This window comes from Ursus americanus, chromosome 5 (genome assembly GCF_024610735.1).
Source record: "Ursus americanus isolate L20-20 chromosome 5, mUrsAme1.1.p, whole genome shotgun sequence".
Classification (NCBI taxonomy): domain Eukaryota; kingdom Metazoa; phylum Chordata; class Mammalia; order Carnivora; family Ursidae; genus Ursus; species Ursus americanus.
Genome location: NC_142131.1, coordinates 41,429,355 through 41,450,720, shown reverse-complemented (window position 1 = coordinate 41,450,720; position 21,366 = coordinate 41,429,355). Strand labels below are relative to the sequence as shown.

The 21,366-nt window shown below is 37.0% G+C and overlaps 2 protein-coding genes across 6 annotated transcripts in view; one reads left to right on the top strand and one right to left on the bottom strand.

Moving 5' to 3' along the window:
* Positions 1–2,797, bottom strand: part of ERCC8 (ERCC excision repair 8, CSA ubiquitin ligase complex subunit) — a 50,270-nt gene extending 47,473 nt beyond the window's left edge. For 4 of the 5 annotated variants that reach the window (XM_045794299.2, XM_045794301.2, XM_045794302.2 and 1 more), the window contains exon 1: positions 2,664–2,797. In XM_045794299.2, the coding sequence (XP_045650255.2) occupies positions 2,664–2,740 (77 nt within the window). In that variant the 5' untranslated portion in view covers positions 2,741–2,797. The remainder of the gene's footprint in view (positions 1–2,663) is intronic. The other variant, XM_045794303.2, reaches the window with a different exon arrangement.
* Positions 2,798–2,877: 80 nt separating this feature from the next.
* NDUFAF2 (NADH:ubiquinone oxidoreductase complex assembly factor 2) overlaps positions 2,878–21,366 on the top strand; it is a 151,471-nt gene continuing 132,982 nt past the window's right edge. The window contains exon 1 of the mRNA XM_045794298.2: positions 2,878–3,098. Coding sequence (XP_045650254.1) covers positions 2,972–3,098 — 127 coding nt within the window. The 5' untranslated portion in view covers positions 2,878–2,971. The remainder of the gene's footprint in view (positions 3,099–21,366) is intronic.

Below are 21,366 nucleotides of genomic sequence, written 5' to 3'. Positions count from 1 at the left end.
ACTCTGCACTGACTGGGGGTGGGGACAGGGGGACAACAGTAGATGCAACCCCAATCATGTATAAAACTGATCAAAATGTGGTTAAAAAAATTAATGTTTACTTATTTAGTTAGAATTACATGCAGTATCTGAAACATATTTGCCCATTCTAAAAGCATAATACTTAATGCAAATCTGATACATTTTAGAACACAAAATATCACATAAATTGCTTTCCAAAAACACGCAAAAGATTATTACCATGCATTACAATAATTTATTATTTTTGTCTGTTTTTAGTTGTGGTAGGGAGTCTAGGAGATGAGTTCCATTGTCTCCGCCTCCTAGTATTCACACCTGCAGGTAATTTCCTTTCCTTGAGTCTCTGAGTGTGAGCTAGACCCAACGTCTCACTTCTCATGAACAGAATACAGCAAAACTGATGAGATACCATTTCTGAGATCAAATTATGAGGAGTCTGGCTTCCATCTTGCTTGTCCTCTCTTGGTATCTTAGTTTCTTGCTTTGATGGAAGCCAGTTGTCACGTTGTGATTTGAGAGGCCTATGTGAGAAATAACTGGAACTGAGGGAGACCTCTGGATCAAAGTCAGGGAAGAACTAAACCCTGTCTTGAGTGAGCTTGGAAGTGGATCCTTCCAGAGTCAAGTCTTGAAATGACTACAGTTCCAGCCAGTATCTTCATTGCAGCCTTCTGAGAGACTCTGAACGAGAAGACCCAGCTAAGACACACACAGATTCCTGACGCCTAGAATTTGTGAGATAATAAATCTTTTGTTGTTTTAAGCTGCTAAGTTTGGGGGGGGTACTTTGTGATCCATTCATTGATAACTTATGCTTGGGGCACTCTGTTACCTATCCACTGATAACTAATGCAGCAGGTAAGTTCTTCTTTTGGGATATTAGAAAAAATTATATCCATCAATTTTTCAATAAGCAACTGTATTCTGCTTTTCCCTTAAGTTTCTTTAAAAAGCCATCAGTGTTGGCAGTTTCTACTTCTTTTCCTCTCTGTCATTCGCCAACTCACTGAAATCTTACTTTTATTCCCATGATACTCCTGAAAATGCTTTTCCCAAGGCCATCAGTGATCACCCTGTTGGTTAAATATGATGCACACTTTTAATTCTTCCTTTATTCCTCACATTTCTTGAATGCGTGCCATTCACTTAATAGAAACTCTTCTAGGCCTCTTTTCTCATGTCTCTTTTTCTCACAGGGGTTAAAAGACAATATACTAATAAGAAAATATGTACACAATACAATTTCAGTAGTAATAAATTGAACAGATAAGCAGAGAGGGGGAATGGGAGGGAGAATCACTGAGAGCAAAGAAGGGGGCTAGGGTCAGCAAATGACACATATGAGGGCTTCCTCCTTAAACAGTCTTCTTTCAGTTTGAGACACTTCCTTGCCCTGGTTTTACTCCAACAGTTCATTTGTAGTCTCTTCTGCCTAACTTTAAATGTTGATGTTTCTCAGATTTTTGGTCATTGAACTGCTTTTCTTACTCTAATGCCTGGATGATCTCATCTCCACCTCACTTCAAGTACCATCTCACGTTAAAGATATCTCAATTTCTTCTGAGCATCAAATATGTACATTCAACTTTGTCCTCCTCTCTCCCAGTGAAAATCTTCACAGGTTCTTTGAAAGCAATATGGGAAGAGGCGCCTGGGTGGCTCAGTCAGTTAAGCCTCTGACTTCGGCTCAGGTCATTATCTCAGGGTCCTGGGATCCAGCCCATGGTAGGGCTTCCCGCTCACCAGGGAGTCTGCTTGTCCCTCTCCACCTGTCCCTGCCCCCTGCTCCTGCTCTCTCTCTCTCTCTCAAATGGGTAGATAAAATATTAAAAACAAAAAAGTAAGTAATATGGAAAATGTCAGTATGGGCCAGTTACATTCACTCTGCTTGATACAAAGCAGGTATCTGGGAATCATTGTTGACTCCTCTCTTTTAATCATTCACTATATTCAACCAATTTACACAGCTTGTTGAATCTATTTCTTAAATATTTTTTAAAATATCTTCACTCTTTTCGACCCAACCACCATTTCCCAGGCTTCCATCTGCTCTCTTCTGGACAAGGGGAACAGTTACCTTTAACTTGACTTTCACTCTTCCTCTCAACTTCAATCCACTCTCCAAGCAGATGACAAAATCCAATAGTTATCACCTTATTCTCATCTTCATATCTCTTCATCCAGCACACAAGACTCTTCCTCACCTAGCCCCGGGCTACATCTCCAGGTTTATCTCTTGTCAATTGCCCCCTTGTCTGCTCTAGACATGCTAAACTTTGGTCAATTCCTGGCCTACGCTCTACCCTTACAATGCCTGGCAAACAGGGGGAGCTCAGTAAATATGTCGACTGAATGATGAAGGAATCCTTGGAGAGTAGTAAGAACTCCTTGGGGGAGTGGGGAGGAAATGTAATGTGAGGGAGAAGGCGTAAGGTAAAAGGACAGGATCTTCCCCAGAATCCGCGTGCGCACCCACCAGCCTACAGGCATGCAGAAGGCATCTTATTTTCGTAAGCCACAGAGCAGAAGAAATTAAAGTCGAATTTGGTGGAAATAAACGATGAGGCGGGAAGTGGGAGGCAAGGCTAACACACTGGTCCAGATTTTAAATGGCTTGAGAAAAACAGTAAGGTTTTCTTTACCTCCGTGTGGACTCCGCTCTCCGGAGGCGAAGAGGATCGTCCAAACCCGCTTGTCTCGCTAAAAAAAACCCTAACATCTCGTTCCTTCACACCGGCCAGAAAACTGAACGCCGCCATGACAGAGCTCGGAAGCCGGGCTGTAACAGTGGAGTCTCCCATTGGTAAAGCAAGATGCCGTCCGACCAATGGTGAGCGCCGTTACTGGAAGGGCGTGAGTAGTGGGTGGGCGGGGTCCGCGGCTGGAGAGCGTGAGAGTTTCGGCCGTGGCGGATCCGACTGCGATTCGTGCTTAAATCCCGGCAGACAGCATGGGTTGGTCTCAGGAATTGTTCCGCGCCTTATGGAGAGCGCTGTCAAAGGAAGCGAAGCAGCAAGTAGGCACAGACCAGTTTGGGAACAAATACTACTATATCCCGGAATACAAGAACTGGAGAGGTGAGATGACAGCGAGCGCGGCGGTTGCGCGGTCACTAAATAAGGGGAACGTTAGAGCGTCTCGTAAACTAACACAGCGTGCGACAGCTGTGATGTCACCTGGGGGGACAGCCCAAATCCGTTCACCCTGCCGCCCCTTCACTCTGAGTTGAGCACTTGGCGCCGCGGCCCGGCCCACAGTGTGCCTGCCGTCCCGGGGTTGCAGCGCCTAGGTGAGGTGCCACCAGCGCGACCCGCGCGAGCACTGCACAGCACACGCAGCTCCCTACTCCCGGGGTCGAGAGCCCACCCGCCGAAGACGCCCCGGCGCTGGTCCTGGCCATTGGGCGACACAGACAGGGACAAGTCCACGGAGGTCTTTTCCCAGAGGGCCTCAGGAGGGCAGGGTAGTAGCTTTTCCTCCTCCTGTGCCCTCCTTGCGACCAGGCGGCGTTGTGTAATTGAAGAGGTGCATCTTGAGCGCCGCCGCTTCCCTCTTTTCTTGGTGTTTACCTTTTTCAGTAGCTCTGGCGCTGGCCGCACGCGTCACCTTCGTCCAACTGTCAGAAGTAGGGCTGTGCACACTGTGGAGAAGAGATCCTCACGAGGTTTTATGTTACCTTTCCCACGAATTCGCACTCCAAAACCCCGGGGAGCTCACTTTAAGATTATTCATTGCTCTAATCGTGGTGTTTCCTAGGATTCATGCAAAGTAGTGGAGTTTGGGGAGTTAGGGGGCGTTCCTGTCGGGTGAAATCATATCACGTACCAGCAATTACAACCTCTTCGATTGTTGCTCCATCATCACGATGCAAAAGATCTCAGGCTTTGTGATCAGAGGGCTTGGATTAGAATTTCAGCTCTGACACCTAATAGCTGAGGGAAAACTGACAAAATATTTGTCTTCCCGAGTCTCAGCCTCCTCACTTGGAAGTTAGAGATGATAATAATAACAATTATTGAGAAGCACTAAGATCTTTAAATATTGTGATCCATTCATTTCCGGTAGGTCTAGTCAAAGAGAATTATTCCTTTCTTCCTTAGAGCACATGTAAGGTGGATTGAGTGATTTATCACTCAAAATTGTTTACCTAGCCTTTTTCTGTAACTTAGTATCTAAGACTTGTTTCCCGTTTAAATGAGCTTCTAATCTCTGTCAGGGTCAGGGAATATGTCTCTTTTTTAAAAAGTCCACAAAGAACCTAGCATGTTGATAGTGTTTCTTCACAAATTGCATCCAGAAGGAATGATGTTTTCTTTTCCATAAGTTGTCAGTAGCATTAAAAAATATGCAAAATGTCAGTTGGCTTTTTCTTATTGAAGTATAATTTACATACAGTAACACTTATCCTTTTTGGTGTATGGTTTTATGATTTTAAAAAAATGCGTAGTCCTGTAACTATCACACAATCAAGATACAGAATGGTTCTATCACTCCCAAAATTCCCTCTGCTCCTTAGTAGTTCATTCCCTTACCTCATAACCAGTTGTTGGCAACCACTGATCTGTTTTAGGTCCCTACAATTTTGCTTTTTCCAAGGTATCATATAAATGAAATTATGAAGATGTAGTCTTTCAAATACAGCTTATTTCACGCAGCATAATGCAGTTAAGATTCATCCATGTGTCAGTAGTTGTTCCTTTTTATTGCTAAGTAGTAGTTCATTTATGGGTTTACGGCAGTTTATCCATTCACTAGCTGAAGAACTTTAGGTTGTTTCTAGTTTTTGGTGATTGTGAAGAAAGCTTCTATAAACATTCCCATGCAGGATTTTGTGCGAATCTTTTTACATTTCTCTTGGGTAAATACCTAGGAGTGAGATTGCTGGGTTGTGTGCATATGTATAGAACTTTATAAGAAACTACCCCACTTCTTTCCAAATTGGCGATACCACTTTGCATTCCTGCCAGCAATGTTAAGAAAATTCTGGTTACACATCGTTATCAGCTCTTGGTATTGTCAGGTTTTTGTTGTTATTTTTTTATTATTGTTTTAGCCGTTCTATTAGTTGTACAGTGGTGTCTCATTGTGGTTTTGATTTTCATTTTCCTAATGACTGAGAATGTTGAGAATCTTCTTACATGTTTATTTGCCATCCATAGGTCTTTGGTGAAATATCTGTTCAGGGGGGCCTGGGTGGCTCCGTCAGTTGAGCGTCTGCCTTTGGCTCAGGTCATGATTCCAGGGACCTGGGATCGAGCCCTGCAGGGCTCTCTGCTCTGCTGGGAGCCTGTTTCTCCCTCTCCCTTTGCCTGCTGCTTTGCCTACTTGTGCTCTCTCTCTGTCTCTCTGTCAAAAAAATTAATAAAATCTTAAAAAAAAGAAATATATGTTTAAATCTTTTGACCATTAAAAATAATTTTGGATCAACTTCATGGTATCATTTCAATGAAAATACAATGTGATTGAAGAAAGATTTAAATTAACAAAATCATGTGTATTCAAAGCAACGTAATTTGTGAGTCAAAGGATATGTTGATCTTTAACCTTATTATAATACCAAATTGTTTTCCAAAGTGATTATAAATTTATACTTCTATCAGCTTGATATGTGGAATTCATGTACTCTTGGCTGTGAGAAAATTAGGCTTTTATTAATGATGTAGGAGAATCATTGTATGCTGCTATTTAACATATCTGTGTTGCTCAGTTCTTAGAAAAATTGAAAGCCTATGGCACAGACACATATTACATTCTGTAAATACTGTTACACATTTCCTAAGCCTTCCACTATATATAGGGGAAATATCTTTAGTTTGTTTTAATGCAAGTTCTCCAAAAATGAGTCGTTGAACTTTCTTATTTCCTTGGTATGAAAGATCATTCTTTAGAGGTCTCTTCGAGTTTTCTTTGAATTGAATGAATTGTTGAGCATTTAACACCACCATTGAAGAGTATTTAAGAACTCTTTAGAGGAAATGACTTTTTCTTTTAATTCAGTTAATTAGTGTGGCACCAGTCATTAAAGAACTACTATAGTTTCCACATAGGATATTATTTAACGAGAGCAAAGATACTTATGCAATTTAAAATAAATCTCTGGAGTATTGTCCAGCCAGCTGAATTTAAGCTTAGGATTGACTGTTGAAATTTTAACTTAAAAAAAAAAATATTGGTATCTCAGGATGAGAAGATTGTGAAGATAGCATTATTTGGCATTTTTAATAAAAAGATGTTAATCAACATATTATTATTGAAAGTTTGCTTGCTCTATGGAAGATTGCTTAGTAAAAGATTCCCCAAATAAACTTTGTCTAGAAATTTCCTTCGATATTGTACCCTATTTATTTGTACTATCTCCGAGTTTTTATCCATCTGGTTCCATTTACCTCATATTTCAAAATGAGTTCCCTTCCTGTCTAAAGTAAATTCCTGTATACTTAATTCTGACTAGAACCTCTTTGAACCTTGTTTTATTATTTTCATCTTTATCTTTTGCACATTTATTAAACATCTGCACCCAGTTAAAACTAACAAGTTTATTACTGAAAGACTATTTTGAATTGTTAATTTCCTAATAGACATTGTGAATGTCCAAATTTGGGAAGGAAGGTGAATATTGTGCATAATTTCCAAAAAACAAGGTTTGGTGTATTGTGTTTGGCTCTGGACACCACACTTTAGGAGAGGTGATTGAAGGTCTAGAGTGTCCAGACAGGAGTAGTTATGAAGATGAAAATTTCTAGAAATTATGTCTATGACTATTAGCTGTGAATTTTGAGGAAATTTCATGTAAAGAGAAGATTTAGGAGCAGCTTCAGAAATTTGTAAGATTGTTGTATAGAAAAGGATTAGGTTCATCTATGCGGCCCTTTAAATGAGAACTTAGGTCAGAGGGGAGATGTTCACCTTTTTTGAAGAAGAAAGAGAGTGCCTCGTGTTTAATTGTAATTGAGAGGATTTAGGGAGATAAGGATCTGGACACATTTGATTAGCACCTTGAATGATAAATACAATTTCAGAAGAGTGGCTGAAGAGCATTCCCAGTCAGAGCTAGGAAGGGATAGGAAATAACACAGAGAGTAGAAGGTAGTCCCATGCTGGTAAAGCTGTTTTACTGAGGGGATAGACAGGGTCAGATACTAGATGGCCTTGAATACTGTAAGTCTGAAGTTCGCACTTTATTCTCTGGCTGGTAGGTAGCCATTGAAAAGCTTGTGACATGATCAGAGCTATTAAAGAAATGACTCCGGAAGCCCTGTAGAAGGTGAGCTAGAGGGGAGAGGGAGGAGCTGAAATACTATTTGGTAGGAGCATTGCTAGATTGTGATTCTGGAAAGAGATCTTAAGAGACTCAAGTGATGGGAATGGAAAGAAAAGTTTTGATTTAGCAAAACTTTTGAACTTGATAATTACGTAGACTGGTGGAAGGGGAAAGAAAAGATGAGAGGCCAAAGATGATTTTGTTTTAATTCTGCAGTGCCTGTGGATGGTGATGTACAGATGCATGCAAATAAAGGCTTAAGAGGGACATATGTGAATAGAGAAGTAGGCTTTAGGGTGGGTTGGTAAAAGAGTCAGTGGAATTTGTTATAATAAGACAACTGTAAAATCAGGTGATTATATACTCAGATCTGTAGTTCCAAAGATGTTAGTGTTTAAAATGCAGACTTGGAAGCCACCTTTATAGAGCTGATCCCTAAAACTGTAAGGATATTTAAATTCAAGTAGGGAGAGAGTAATCGTAAAATGAGATTTAGAGGCAGATATACAGGAACCCTGTCATTTCAGGGGCTTCCCATTCAAGGAGGAATATATCTACACTACCTGGCTGACATTGATGACCTTTGAGTCCATCCTGAAAGTGACATTTTTTTATAATCTAATCTTTTTTTTTTTTTTAAAGATTTTATTTATTTATTTGACAGAGATAGAGACAGCCAGCGAGAGAGGGAACACAGCAGGGGGATTGGGAGAGGAAGAAGCAGGCTCACAGAGGAGGAGCCCGACGTGGGGCTCGATCCCGGAATGCCGGGATCACGCCCTGAGCCGAAGGCAGACGCTTTAACCGCTGTGCCACCCAGGCGCCCCTATAATCTAATCTTTAGATCAATAATTTTCTAGGAAGAGTAGATATTTATGCTATTAGAACTCAAACCTGAAAGCTTATATGATTTTTAACAGGGAGCTTAGTCAGATAATAGTTATTTAATTTTCAGCACTCGGAAAAAAATAAATTAAAAATTGATCTAATGTAGCTACTTAGGAGTTGTTACTTTTCGTGATACTGAGCTTCAGTTGTTTCTAAAACAGAATTGGTTGGGGGCAAGGCAGGGGTAGCAACGGACCAGTAGATAACAGTGATGCCTTTTTTTTGAAGCCAGGATAAATGTTTCATCAAACATGGTAGATAGATTTACTTTTGGAATACATTTTAAAAAACTGTATAACCCTCACTAGGGCTTTTTGCATAGTGAATTGTTTATACTAGGCTACTAGCAGTGGTTTTCAAATTATTGCATCTTAATAATTATGAAATAAATCTATTCAAGTTCAACATTTTAATAGAAAATCTTACATTCTAAAGGATTTTTTTCATTTTGTTCTCAGTTTTTTGATGAAGCATTATTTGTACATTTGTGAGAATTATAAGCAAAGAAAACTTTGTGCTAAAGTTTTCATGAAAGCATTTACTGCCAGATTATATCTTGTATACTTTCTAATTAATATGGGTATGTATAGACTCACATGTATTTGGATTATCAGTATTAATGTGTCAAACACATTATTTATAATAACATTTCCTCAATTTTATATTTCAAGCTTTTGGTTAAAAAAAAAAAAGTCCTTTAAATAGGAAGTTCTCATCACTTTTGAGAAGCCAAATCAGGGGAGGTATAGACCAAACTTTAAAAGTAATAATTTTAAATTGAGGTTTGATGATCTAAAATTGAATTTTATTTAAAATTGAAGGGTATTTTGTATCATTTCTATGTACTTCCTTTTTTAAAAAAGAATGTTATAGTAGTTCGATTTTACCTTTTGTTCTAACCAGAGAATCACTTCTGTTTTATTTATCCTTTTATTTATTTTTAACAATTGAGTTAAGAAGTATTTCCAGACACACAAAGTAGAGAAAATGAGGGGCGCCTGGGTGGCTCAGTTAGTTGAATGTGGGACTCTTGGTTTGGTTTTGGCTTAGGGTCTGTGACCGCAGGGTCATGAGGTCCAGCCCTGTGTCAGACTCCGGGCTCAGTGGGGTATCTTCTTGGGATTTTCTCTTTCTCCCTCCCTTTCTGCCCCTCCCCCTGTGCGTGTTCAGGCTCTCGGCTCTCTCAAATAAATAAATAAATAAATAAATAAATAAATAAATAAATAAAATCTTTAAAAATAAAGGTAGGGGGCGCCTGGGTGCCTCAGTAGGTTGAGCATCTGCCTTCAGTTCAGGTCATGATGTCAGGGTTCTGGGATCCATCATCCCATGGACTCCCTGCTCAGCTGGGAGCCTGCTTCTCCTTCTCCTCCCTCTCCTGTTACCCATGTTTGTGCTCTTTCGCTCGCATGTTCTCTCTTTCAAATAAATAATTAAAATCTTAAAAAAAAAAAAAAGGTAGAGAGAATGGTAAAACAAACCTCCATGTACCCATCATTCACTTTCAGAGATATCAACTCATGGCTAAATTTTATTTTCTCCCTGGCTCCACTCATCGTTCCTCTTATGTTGAAGCAAATACTAAATATGATGTCAGTTTACTTCTAAATATCTTAGTATATGTCTCTGAAACACAAGGCTCCTCTTTTTAAATTTGACAGTAATCATCATCTCATATAAAAATCAACAATTCCTTAACATCATCAAATATCCTTTTTGTCATATATCCTTGATTGTCCTTGGTCTTGTTAATTGATTTGTTGACTTATTTTTACAGTTTGTATAAATTTAGCTCCAAACAAAGCCTTTATTATAATTGCTAATATGTTTTTAAGTCTCTTGAAATTTGTAAGTTCTCTTTTTATGTTGATTTTCCCCCCTTTTCACACAGACCCATGCTTTTTTGGGAGTGGATGTTGAAAAAAAGTAACTTTTTCTTTTTAATGATGGCATGAATCCATTTATATTTGTTGTAGTAAGTGGTTTATTTAGTCTTACTTTAGTCATCTCATTTTTTATGCTTTCTGTTGGTTATGTTTTCTTATTCCTGATTACCCTCCTTAGATGACTTTTGCAACATATCCCTCATTTTACTTGAAAGTGATTGTACCAAGGGATACCTGTATGAATGCTATATGTCTGTGGCTTCCCATAGGGCTCTGCTCAATTTTTCCTGGGAGAACTCTACTCATTACTCAAGATGCTTCACTTTTAACCTCTGTAAGTAGAAATCTTAAGAAAGCCAATATCAGGTCAGATTTTCTTTTTGACCTTTGACTTTGATCTCAGGCCTGCTGCTTACTTTTTTTTTTTTTTTTTTTTGAACCATTTTTTTTGCCCTGTGCTCTCAGGCCTGTTGCTTAAGCTTGGGGTTCTCTCAGAACTTCTTTTTGGGAAAACCCATATTCTTCCAGTGTGGCATGTATGTCTGCTAGTTCATAAGCCAGTCAGCATTCCTAAATTTGTCTTCCAGCTCATCCTGTACCATTCATTAATTTCACATGTAACAAATATTTTTTCAGCACTGCTTCATGCAAAACATACCTGTTTTATATATTTCAGATTGATTTGCCTCAGTTTCTGGCTTTTGATGATACCTTTAGCTATTTTCCAGTGTAGCTTTATCCTCCGCTTATATTTTGAAAGATAAATGAGGAAAACATAAATCAATGGCTATTTTATTATTTTTTTAAAGATTTTATTTTTAAGTAACCTCTACACCCAACGTGGGACTCAAACGTACAACCCCAAGATCAAGAATGGCACACTCCACGGACTAAACCAGCCAGGTGCCCCAATCAATGGCTATTTTAAACTGAAGTTTTTTCCTCCATTTTGTTCTTTTTTTTTTTTTTTTTAAGATTTTATTTATTTATTTGACGGAGAGAGAGACAGCCAGTGAGAGAGGCAACACAAGCAGGGGGAGTGGGAGAGGAAGAAGCAGGCTCCCAGCGGAGGAGCCTGATGTGGGGCTCAATCCCATACCGCCAGTATCACGCCCTGAGCCGAAGGCAGACGCTTAATGACTGAGCCACCGGGACGCCCCTCCTCCATTTTGTTCTTAATTTAGCATAGCCTCCAGTCATTTTAGTAATGGTCACATTAATGGTAACTACCATTTGTCAAGTGCCAACTCTATTTCATGTCCTTACAGCACGTATATAACTAGGGATTGTTATTCTCTTTTTCAAGGTGAAGTGATTGTTTCATTTCTGAATACTTAAATAAGCTTCATGCATATGTTCCTGGGTACAGAGTAGTTACTCACAAAACAGCTGTTCAATGAATTGAGGTATTTGTGAATCCAGAATTATAAAAACAAAAACAAAGGAAAATTTTAAAAACCACAAATCTTACAACACGTGATTAAAGGATGTATGTTTTTTATTTATGATGAATGGCCAAATTATTCTTCGCGATCTAAAATGCTCTCATTAGAAATAAGAATATCTTTTCCATAACTTTTCTAATGTGGTTCCAATTGAACTTAGCTTAGTCAGTGACCTTCCAAACTTAGTTTTATTGCTAGCCTTAAACTTCTGTTAAGATACCCAGCCTTATTTTTTTACCTTAAGGGTAAATATATCATCATCTGATAATCCAAAACCTGCATCATCTACTGTTACATATAATTACAGAGTTGCTTTGTTTTTGATATGTTGCCTCAACCTGTTTGTATTTAGTATTTAAATATATTAAAATCTATAATGAATTAGTACTTGATTAAGATGTTGTTATTAAGAACCAGACAAATCACATGGTCAGAATTATTAAATAAGGTGTGTCTTGATTTAGAAGGTAATGGGAAGATCATGATACAGGTCTTTAATGTGATAGTTTAACATTTGGGAAATAACGAAAACATTTCAGATTTTTCCAGCAGGTGGCAGCATTGTTTAAAATAATTGTATGGTGCCAGTTTATTAAACATTTTTCTTTGAGCTGATTTGAAGAAAGCATCGTTTCTCTAAAATAATTGGATTTAAGAGCACCTGGGTGGCTCAGTGCGTTAAGCATCTAACTCTTGGTTTCAGCTCAGGTCACGATCTCAGGGTCCTGGGATGGAGCCCTGTGTCTGGCTCTGCTCGTCCCTCTCCTTTTCTTCTCCCCCACTCCCCCCATAGATAAATAAATAATCTTAATAAATAAATTAATTAATTAAATAATTGGATTTATATTTTTTCCTCTAAATAAACCCTGTATTACTGCTTTATAAACTGCTGACTCTTAAGACAAAAATTTTAAGGGGCGCCTGGGTGGCTCGGTCATTAAGCATCTGCCTTTGGCTCAGGGCATGATCCCAGCATTCTGGGATCGAGCCCCGCATCAGGCTCCTCTGCTGGGAGCCTGCTTCTTCCTCTCCCACTCCCCCTGCTTGTGTTCCCTCTCTCGCTGGCTGTCTCTCTCTGTCAAATAAATAAATAAAATCTTTAAAAAAAACAAAAAGACAAAAATTTTAAAATGACTCTATGGATTTTTCCTAGTCAGTAATGAACAATGTTATAAAAGGCAATTATATTTTGAAGAAGTGACCAAAAATTTAAAAATAATACATATAATTTTTAGAATAGTAAGCAATATTCTGTCTTGACTTGTCAGAGATCACAATGTAATCATTACCATGGACATCATCAAATCGATAGAATACCCTAAAATATTTTATGATATTAACTAAAATAAGCTTTTTCTTTAGGGATATCTAGAAGAAGTTGAACTTACTTTAAAATACCTTGTTGAATATAAAATAATAATTACAAACTTTTTATATAGGTTGTCTTAAGGTGGTCTGAAGGTAGATTTTTAATTTTCTGATCTCCATTTTAATATTTCACTCCTAAATTGTGTTTTCTTCTGAGATTATTTCAGTTGCTTACCGAATTCCCTACATTTGCATATGTCTGCATTCATGTACTTGAACACTGAATTGTTTTTTAGTGAACAGAGAATACCAACATTTTCCCTGTAGTTCTTGATTGCATTCCTGTCTCATACCAGTAGAACCGCATCTGTGTCATACTTTCATCTACAAGAAGAACAGGAGGATGCAATGTCACAGTCCTACATGTCAGTCCTTTATACTGGCTTTAAAATGAACATAAGCATCCTTAATCTTGAATTCTGTCTTTCCCTGCCAGGGAAATGCAGGATTTTTTTCTTTTCTTTTCTTTTTTTAGCCAAAACGGAAACCAATAATGAAAGAGTGACTAGACTATATTATACCTGTTTCTAAGTCAGGCTGAAAATATGTAAGAGAAAAGAATCACTGTCCTCTTTTGCTTTGAAGTTTTTGTAATTGCTTTACATTGAGAATGGTAATGGCAATAATGATTATTAGTATTAAATACTGTGTATTAGGCACTATTCCTGGCCCTTGTCATGATTCACTGTACTTGTGGAAGAATTATAACAAATAAGAAAAATAATACATCTTTTGTTGATTTGTCAAGGTTAGTGATGAACTCCATTTGTATTAACATATTTGTGCAAAACCTAGTTTCTCTGTGTCAGTGTAAATCAGATGGAACTGTTAACTTTTCTTACTTAGGCCTCCCCCTCTTAGAGTACTACTCAGTTCAGCAATTCATTTCAGCTGCTATTTTAAAACTTTCTAAGTGTTTCTCTACAAGAATTACAAAATTGAGTTGACATGCTTGCTTTTGAGAGTTGACAATTGAGTGGGATTGGATAGAGAATTATCTTCAGAATCATAGTACAGACTTCATTATATCATTGTTAGAATAAATTTCCATTTTTAAAATATGACTTAGGAATATATATAATTTTTTAAAATTAGTTTTGTAATTTTAACACAGAAGAAGCTATTTCCTTTCGTCTTTGTTGCCTTCAAGGGGCCTCCATCTTGTGGTCCAAATGACAAATTGCACCCTTTGCAGAGATTCTAATTAAACTTTTCCCCCCTCAGCTGAGTATATCATTTAAAGTTATTTATTTTCTGTGCTTTGTTTATTAAAAGCATAAAAGCATAACTCTTTTTTTCAAGCTTTTATTTAAATTCCAGTTAGTTAACAGATAGTGTAATACTGGTTTCAGAAGTAGAATTTGGTGATTCATCACTTACATATAAAACATAGTGCTCAACACAGTAAGTGCCTTCCGTAACCATCACCCATTTAGACCATCCCCCCACCCACCTCCCTTCCAGCAGCCCTCAGTTTTTTCTGTAGTTAGGAGTCTCTTATGGTTTGTCTCCCTCTCTGTTTTTATCTTATTTTATTTTTCCTTCCCTTCCCCTACATTCTTCTGTTTTGTTTCTTAAATTCCACATATGAGTGAGAGCATATGGTATTTGTCTTTCTCTGGTGGACTTACTTCACTTAGCATAATGCTCTCTAGGTCCATGCATATTGTTGCAAATGTCAAGATTTCATTCTTTTTTATGGCTGAGTAATATTCCATTGTATATATACACCACACCTTCTTTATCCATTCACCGGTAGATGGACATTTGGGCTCTCTCCATAATTTGGCTATTGTTGATAATACTGCTATAGACATCAGGGTGCATATATTCCTTCAAATTAGTGTTTTTGCATCCTTTGGCTAAATATCTAGTAGTGCAATTGCTGTATTGTAAGGTAGTTCTATTTTTACCTTTTTGAGGAACCTCCATATTGTTTTCCAGAGTGGCTGAACTAGTTCGCAGTCCCACCAGCAGTGTAAGAGGGTTCCCTTTTCTCTGCATCCTCGCTAACATCTGTTGTTTCCTGTGTTGTTAATTGTAGCCATTCTGACAGATGTGAGGTAGTATCTCATTGTAGTTTTGATTTATATTTCCCCGGTGGGGAGAGATGTTGAGCAACATTTCATGTGTTTGTTACCCATCTGGATGTCTTCTTAGGAAAATGTCTACTCATCTCGCCAACACATTTCTTAACTGGATTATTATTATTTTTTTGGGGGGTGTTGTTTGCTAAGTGCTTTATAGATTTTTGGATATAAATCCTTTATCAGATATGTCATTTGCAAATATCTTTTCCTGTTCCGAAGCTTTCCTTTTAGTTTTGTTGATTGTTTCCTTCCCTGTGCAGAAGCTTCTTATCTTGATGCAGTTCCAATAGTGCATTTTTGCTTTTGTTTCCTTTGCTTCTGGAGATGTATCTAGTAAGATGCTGCTACAGCCAATGTCAAAGAGGTTGCCGTCTGTGTTCTCCTCTAGGATTTTGGTGGCTTCCTCTCCCACATTTAGGTCTTTCATCCATTTTGAATTTATTTTTGTGTATGGTATGAGAAAGTAGTCCAGTTTCATTCTTTTGCATGTTGCTGTCCAGTTTTTCCAACACCATTTGTTAAAGAGACTGTCTTTTCTCCATTGGATATTCTTTCCCACTTTGTTGAAGATTAGTTGACCATAGAGATGTGGGTTCATTTCTGGGTTTTCTAATCTGTTCCATTGATCTATATGTCTGTTTTTCTGCCAGTACCATACCGTCTTGGTCACTACCACTTTGTAATATAACTTGAAGTCGGGAATCATGATGCCTCCAGCTTTGCTTTTCTTTTTCAAGGTTGTTTTGGCTAGTCAGGATCTTTTGTGGTTCCATACAAATTTTTAGGATTGTTTGTTCTAGCTCTGTGGAAAATGCTGGTGTTATTTTGATAAGGATTGCATTAAATGTATAAATTGCTTTGGGTGGTATAGACATTCTAACAATATTTGTTCTCCTAATCCATGAGCATGGGTTGTTTTTCCATTTCTTTGTGTCATCTTCAATTTCTTTCATAAGTGTTTTATGGTTTTCACAGTACAGATATTTTACCTCTTTGGTTAGGCTTATTTCTAGGTATCTTACTGGTTTTGGTGCAGTTGTAAATGGAATTGATTCCTCTCTCATTCTGCTGCTTCATTATTGGTGTATAGAAATGTGGCAGATTTATGTACATTGATTTTGTATCCTGCAACCTTATTGAATTCGTGTATTAGTTCTAGCAATTTTTTGGTGGAGTCTTTCGGGTTTTCTACATGGAGTATATTGTCGTCTGCAAAGAGTGAAAGTTTAACTTCTTCCTTGCTGATTTGGATGTGTTTTATTTCTTTACGTTTTCTGATTGCTGAGGCTAGGACTTCCAGTACAGTATTAAATAATAGTGGTGAGAGTGGACATCCCTGTCTTGTTCCTGACCATAGAGGCAAAGCCCTTAGTTTTTCCCCAGTGAAGATGATATTAGCTATGGGTTTTTCATATATGGCCTTCATGATGTTGAGGTATGTTCCCTCTATCCCTACTTTGTTGCGGGTTTTTATCATGAATTGATGTTGTATTTTGTCAAATGCTTTTTCTTCATGTATTGAGAGGATCATATGGTTCCTATCCTTCTTTTATTAATGTGGTATATCATGTTGATTGATTTGCAAATATTGAACCACCCTTGCAACCCAGGAATAAATCCCACTTGATTGTGGTGAATGATTCCTTTAATATACTGTTGGATTTGATTTGCTAGTATTTTGTTGAGAATTTTTACATCTATGTTCATCGGGGATATTGGCTTGTAGTTCTCTATTTTTAGTGGAGTCTTTGGTTTTGGAATCAGGGTAATGCTGGCCTCATAGAGTGAGTTTAGATGGTTTCCTTCCACTTATATTTTTTGGAATAGTTTGAGAAGAATAGGTATTAACTCTTCTTTACATTTTTGGTAGAATTCTCCTGTGAAGCCATCTGGCCCTGGACTTTGTTTGTTGGGAGATTTTTGATTATTGATTCAGTTTCTTTGCTGGTTATCGGTGTTCAAGTTGTCTATTTCTTCCTGTTTCAGTTTTGCTACTTTCTATGTTTCTAGGAATTTATCCATTTTCTTCCAGATTGTCCAATTTATTGGTATATAATTTTTCATAATATTCCTTTATAATTGTTTGTATTTCATTGGTGTTGGTTGTTATTTTTCCTCTCTCATTTGTGATCTTATTTATATAGGTCTTTCTTTTTGATTAGTCTGGCTAGGGGTTTATTAATTACATTAATTTTTTCCAAGAACCAGCTCCTGGTTATATTTATCTGTTCTACATTTTTTTAGTTTCTGTATCATTTATTTCTGTTCCAATCTTTATTACTTCCGTTAGTCTGCTGACTTTCGGCTTTGTTTGTTCTAATTTTTATAGCTCCTTTAGGTGTAAGGTTAGGTTGTTTATTTGAGATATTTTTTGCTTCTTGAGGTAGGCCTGTATTGCTATGCTGTTCCCTCTTAGGACTGCTTTTGCTGCATCCCAAAGGTTTTGGACCATCATGTTTTCATTTTCATTTGTTTCCATGTATTTTTTATTTCTTCTTTAATTTTCTGGTTGACCCATTCATTCTGTAGTAGCATGTTCTTTAACCTTCATGTAACTATGATCTTTCCAAATTTTTTCTTGTGGATGACTAAAAGTTTCATAGCAGTGTGGTCAGAAAATGTGCATGCTATAATCTCAATCATTTTGTACTTGTTGAGGCCTGATTTGTGACCTAGTATGTGATCTGTTCTGGCGAATGTCCCATGTGCACTTGAAAAGAATGTATTATGATGCTTTGGGATGAAATGTTCTGAATATATCTGTTAAGTCTGTGTGGTCTAGTGTGTCATTCAAAGCCATTGTTTCCTTGTTGATTTTTTTGCTTAGATGATCTGTCCATTGATGTAAGTGGGGTGTCAAAGTCCCCTACTATTATTGTATTATTATCAGTGAGTTCCTAAAAGCATATCTTATTAAATAGATCTTGATCCAGTCTTCCCTTTAGGTATTTTCTCCGAAAAATATTTTCTCTCCTTCTCTCCATATGTTTTCCATCTTTCTCTTTATTTTCTTTTCACCCTTAAGGAGGACAGAAGGCACTCAAAAGAGACCACTTGAAGAGACCTGTTTAAGAATGAAGTGTTGTACAAAAGGAGCTATTGTGATGGTGGTGGTGTGTGTGTGTGGTTATGAATCAGGGAAAATTTTGATTAGCCCTTTATGTTGAAAAATGAAACCTAAAATCTTCTGCAAAATTTACTATGTAATTTCAACTGTAAGCTAATTAATGGAATTGATAATTCATCAAATACTGATTTTTTAACAAGGTTTTTCTGACAAAATTCTAATAGCACATTATGATTTCCTTCATGTCACATATGTCTCTCTCAGCAGGATTAAGAAAAGTATTCTTTTTGCAAAATTTGAGGTCTTAATCAAATTTCCTAAGGATTTTTATTAATCTTTGTTTAATATTCATTAATCACCATTTTGAATCACCTTTCATGTGTTAGTCCTTATTCGTCTATCTCAGCTACCTCAATTAGAAGTTTTTTTTGTGATTTTACGTTACTTTCATAGACTTCATGAAGCTATCTGTTTCAAGATTTGCAATTTCACTTTGCATTCAATTAATGCTGAATTTGTAAGCATTGGAAAATTATAGAAATCGACATATAAGTAAAAAGGCTACCTTGGAAAGTGAGTAGAAATTAAAATATTGAGTAGATATTTAAAAGTGAACCAATATTATAAGTTTATATAGTATTTTTATTTATATTGAAACTATTGCTTTCCTACATATACTAGAAACTGCAGTAACTCTGTTAATAAATATATAATCAGTGAGGAACTCTGGAACTTAAATACTTCTGCAATTTGCTTTCCACTCATTGGCAAGATTTTTGAAAGTATAGTCAGCGTACTTATTGTAACTCTTTGTTGTTCTGGACAGTGTCCAGATTGTAGCAGGTGTTCAGGAAAGCGAGTTTATCCATTAGACTGACAGTTACTGAATACCTACTGTGTGGCAGGCACAGTTCTAGGCATTAGAGATGTATCAATAAATAGAATACTAAAAAGTCCATGTCCTTAATTGGTTTTACATTGTAGTTAAGGGCATCAGATGACAAAAACATATATAATAAGCAAACTACATAATTGTTCCAGTGTGGTAAGTGCCTAGGGAAAAAGAAAAAGTAAATTAGAGTCAAGGAATCAGGAGTACTGGAGGTAGGGAGTGGGTTGAAATTTTAAATGAAATGGTTAGGGTACTTTCATTGAGAAGGTAACCTTTTTTTTTTTTTTTAAATTATATTTTTTATTTATTTGAGAGAGAGAGTGCAAGAGATACCACAGAGGAAGAGGGCAAAGCAGAGTCCCCACTGAGCAGAGAGCCCTTCATTGGGCTTGATCCCAGGACCCCAAGATCATGACCCAAGCCAAAGACTGACACTTAACCATCTGAGCCACCCAGGCGTCCCTTGAGAAGGTAATTACTGAACAAAGACTTGATTGGAGGGGGTGAGGAAGTTAGCCAAGTGGATATCTGCAGCAGGAGCACACCGGTCAGACGTAGCTATGTAGATTAGCTTTTGCTTTGAATGAAAGGGGGGGTTATCCTCAACACTTATGTTGGTACCTAACATATACTAGATATTTCGTTAGTGTCTGTTAAATTGAAGGAAATAGACTCCACTGGGGTAGACCTTGGCTTACCTTCTCTCATTTCCTTTCTTGCAGTGCTTCTCTCTCTTAAGCAGCAGAAGAATGAAGAGAAAAGTAGTCCCTTTGAAAATAGAAAAGCCCTCGAGATGGTTTCACTTTAAATCTAAAAGATTTCCTTGTCATTTTACCGCTGAAATTTGATTTTCTTTTTTTAAGATGTTATTTCTGAGGCCTCCCTTTTGGCATCCGAAATGAACCTACATTTAGTGACTGTTCCCAGCAATGCCTCTCTCTTTTTTTTTTTCTTTTCGTTTCTGTTTTTTAAGGAATCAGATATATTGTTCTAAGCCTGTGTGCTGTATCTAGGGAGGCAGATGGTTTATGAGGAGGAGAAATGGACAGTGCATCAAAACTAGGACCTCTTTCTGCCACTTTCATCCTTCTTTTTAATAGTTATTGAACATTGTCTATGTGCTAGCTGTATGTGTGTTTTTAAAATTAATAGACTTTATTTTTTAGAATTATCATTTTCACAAATTATGGAATAAAATATTTCAAGTATTTTAGTTAATGATCGAGATCACAATAAATAAAATAGTATAATTTAATAAAATAAGGCATTTTTAAAATTGAAAATACTTTCCCCAAAATATTGGAGATTAGCCTATATTGTCACTGATGGTCAAAAGTAAGATTATGAGCCTTTGAGAAGATACTCAGTGTAGAAATGGGGTATTTATATTTTTTGTACACCTTAATGTAACGTTTAAAAATAACCAAGTTTTATCAAAGCTGAAATACATGCAAAACAGTTCAAATCTTAGTAAAACTTACACAGATGCAGATATGCTTTTATTAAGCAGACTTTCTCAGGTAATTGTAGTTTGTTAATTATATGAATTATGGAATAATGCCAAACAAATGATATTTAGAAAATATCATTAGTAGGCATCTATGTCCCTCATAACTTATTTTGACCATTCAACCATCTATACAAAAGAGTGGTTGCTGGTAAAATAGCATACTTATCTCTAAGCTCATTTTTATTGGTGACACCTTATATTTTTCCTTCATGACTCTTACATAGGTGTTTTTTCCCCTGCTGAATCTTAGATTCTCTTGCTTGATCTCTAAGTTTTTCACATGAAAGCATTGACTTTGCATTTGTAGTTTTCCAAAGAGCAACTTAACAAAAAAAATCTAACATTAAAATAAATAAATAAAGTGAAAATAATCTAGCATAATTTATGTTAAAAAGTATTTTTAAGTTAAATAATTCCTGGATTTTCTTTCATTTCTTTGTTAAACACTGAAAGTTACTCTGGTAGAAAATTGGAGTTAAAATGTTTTTATTCTGATTTTATTATATCATCAAAAACCACATGAGCCACTTGAATAAGAAAGATAAATCATTAAATCATTTAATTTATTTTAAAGATTTTTTTTTTTTTTTAATTTATTTGACAGAGAGAGAGACAGCCAGAGAGAGAGGGAGCACAAGTAGGGGGAGTAGGAGAGGAAGAAGCAGGCTCCCAGTGGAGGAGCCTGATGCGGGGCTCGATCCCATAACGCCGGGATCACGCCCTGAGCCGACGGCAGACGCTTAATGACTGAGCCACCCAGGCGCCCCAAAATCATTTAAATTTTTAACCTTGTTTGTCTCTGTGTGTGTATGTGTGTCTAACTTTAAGACACAGGTATTTCCTTCCAGATATGAATTGTAAACGGAGGGTCTTTTGAATGGCTACTTTTATTCATTTATAGATGAAGCAACTGGGGTCTGAGATAGATTGTTACTGTC